We start from the raw sequence: 1,830 nt of genomic DNA on the forward strand, positions 1-1,830 counted from the left end.
AAAAAAAAAAAAAAACCCTCTTAAACTAGAAAGGTTACATGACCTAGTAATACTAGCATTTCTTAGCTGAAAAGCTACTCTAGCTTGGTATCCACTCCATAGCATCAGACTGTTTTGTACAGGTAAAATCTGTCCCCAGACACTCATCTAGACCTTTGTTTACTCCCAGCTGGAGTGGTGAAACACAGGAATAATTTTTTTAACAGCAAATGGAAGCCTGGAGTGCTAGATTCCTCAGATGCCAGTTGATCTCTGAGGACAAACAGCAGATGCAGTGGTGGCTGTCTAGAGACCTAGATTATAGGATGGTCTTATTTTTGTTTTTTCTCCCCCCACCCTCCCCTCCCTACAGCCTGTACAGAAGATGATCTGTTTAAAAATCTACTTTCCCAGGAGTGTGGGGAGAGCATGCACACTCTACCAGTGTATGCACAGTGGGTTTGAGGCTATTTACTGTACTTCCGTCATTCTTCAACAATCCCCTCTGTCAGCAGTCCCTCGGCCTAGTCATTGTGTGCTTACAACTTCAGCTGTCTCTCTCTAAGCATTTCCATGTTAAAACAATGCTAGCCACTTCAACTGTTAGTGTTACCATAGCAAAGGTAGTTGGCAAGTGAGCAGGTTCCTGGTCAAGTGACTGCCTGACATTGTTCACATGGTCTTCCCTTGATCAGTATCACATGCAACTATACAAAAAAAATGAAAATAAAAACCCTAAGGCTGTCTGCATCCTAACTAACTTGCAGCTGTTTCTTTCCTTGTGCTCTTACCTTTGTAAGCAGTCTGAAGTGGGGGAGGGAAATGATGAGTAAATATGTGGTGATGTGTTACTCTGCTGGTAACCTAAAGACTACTAGTATAAAACTGACATACTATCTAGGGGTGTTGCAAAGAATGCTCTAGCCCTGGTAGTAAGCTGGGTCCTTGATATTTAGTTGGAGTAAGACCAAGCGTGTTCAGTTGTTGTTGTTTACCTCCTCCACAGAGGAGGTAAATCTGAAGGGTGGGAGACTACATCTATAGAAAGAGCTTATCCTCCCTTATACCCTGTAGTGTGTGTGTGTGGGGGGGGATAAAATTCTACCTGAACTTCATAGACTTGCCATGGATCTTGCGCTAAACAAACTGCACAATAGCAAGCCTTATCTCTTGTGTCTCTTTCTACCCAGACTAGTTTAACTATGTTCAGAAGCAAGCAGTTCTCTGTCAAGAGGAGATTCAGTGACTTCTTGGGTCTGTATGAGAAGCTGTCGGAAAAGTACTCACAGAATGGATTCATAGTCCCACCACCCCCTGAGAAAAGCCTAATAGGTGAGTGGTGTCCTGTAACTGCAAGATAGTTCATCTAAAGGTTGAAACTTGTTCTGTAACTTTCCACGAACTTGCAGATGTGCCATAACTTATTGGCAGATACACTTGGAACCCTAAGTCCATAATGGATGAATGCAGAGTCTTGCTTTCTGTTGACAAGTATCTGTCATAATACTGATTTCTGAGCAACCATTTCCCCATGGGAGGATAATAGTACACATGGGAACTTAATACTGTGACTTCAAAGTCCAACACTTACGGTCCTGCCAGAGAGCTTGAATTAACTTAAAGCCAAAGGCTTCTGAGCCAACTTGCATTATCAAACTCTGGAGTAAGCAGTCACCTAACTGTGGCTGTTGCCTTACTTTCTTGGCATGTAGCAAGGGCAAGAGTACTCTCCTTCCCTTCCGTCTTCAGCAGCAAGTCCACTCCCCTCCTGTTCTCCACTTCCCCATCCACTGCTGCCACTGTCTTCGACTGATGTGGGGAGGCAAGGAAGGTCCAGACCCACTTCTGCCC

General features: G+C 43.9%; 1 protein-coding gene across 1 annotated transcript in view; it reads left to right on the plus strand.

Annotated features, from left to right (window-relative positions):
• SNX1 (sorting nexin 1) overlaps window positions 1–1,830 on the plus strand; it is a 33,784-nt gene that overhangs the window by 19,846 nt on the left and 12,108 nt on the right. Inside the window, exon 6 of the mRNA XM_019504537.1 lies at window positions 1,170–1,311. Within this exon, the coding sequence (XP_019360082.1) occupies window positions 1,170–1,311 (142 nt within the window). The remainder of the gene's footprint in view (window positions 1–1,169; window positions 1,312–1,830) is intronic.

Source organism: Gavialis gangeticus, unplaced genomic scaffold (genome assembly GCF_001723915.1).
Source record: "Gavialis gangeticus isolate Ggan-Ray unplaced genomic scaffold, GavGan_comp1, whole genome shotgun sequence".
In the NCBI taxonomy this organism is placed as follows: Eukaryota; Metazoa; Chordata; order Crocodylia; family Gavialidae; genus Gavialis; species Gavialis gangeticus.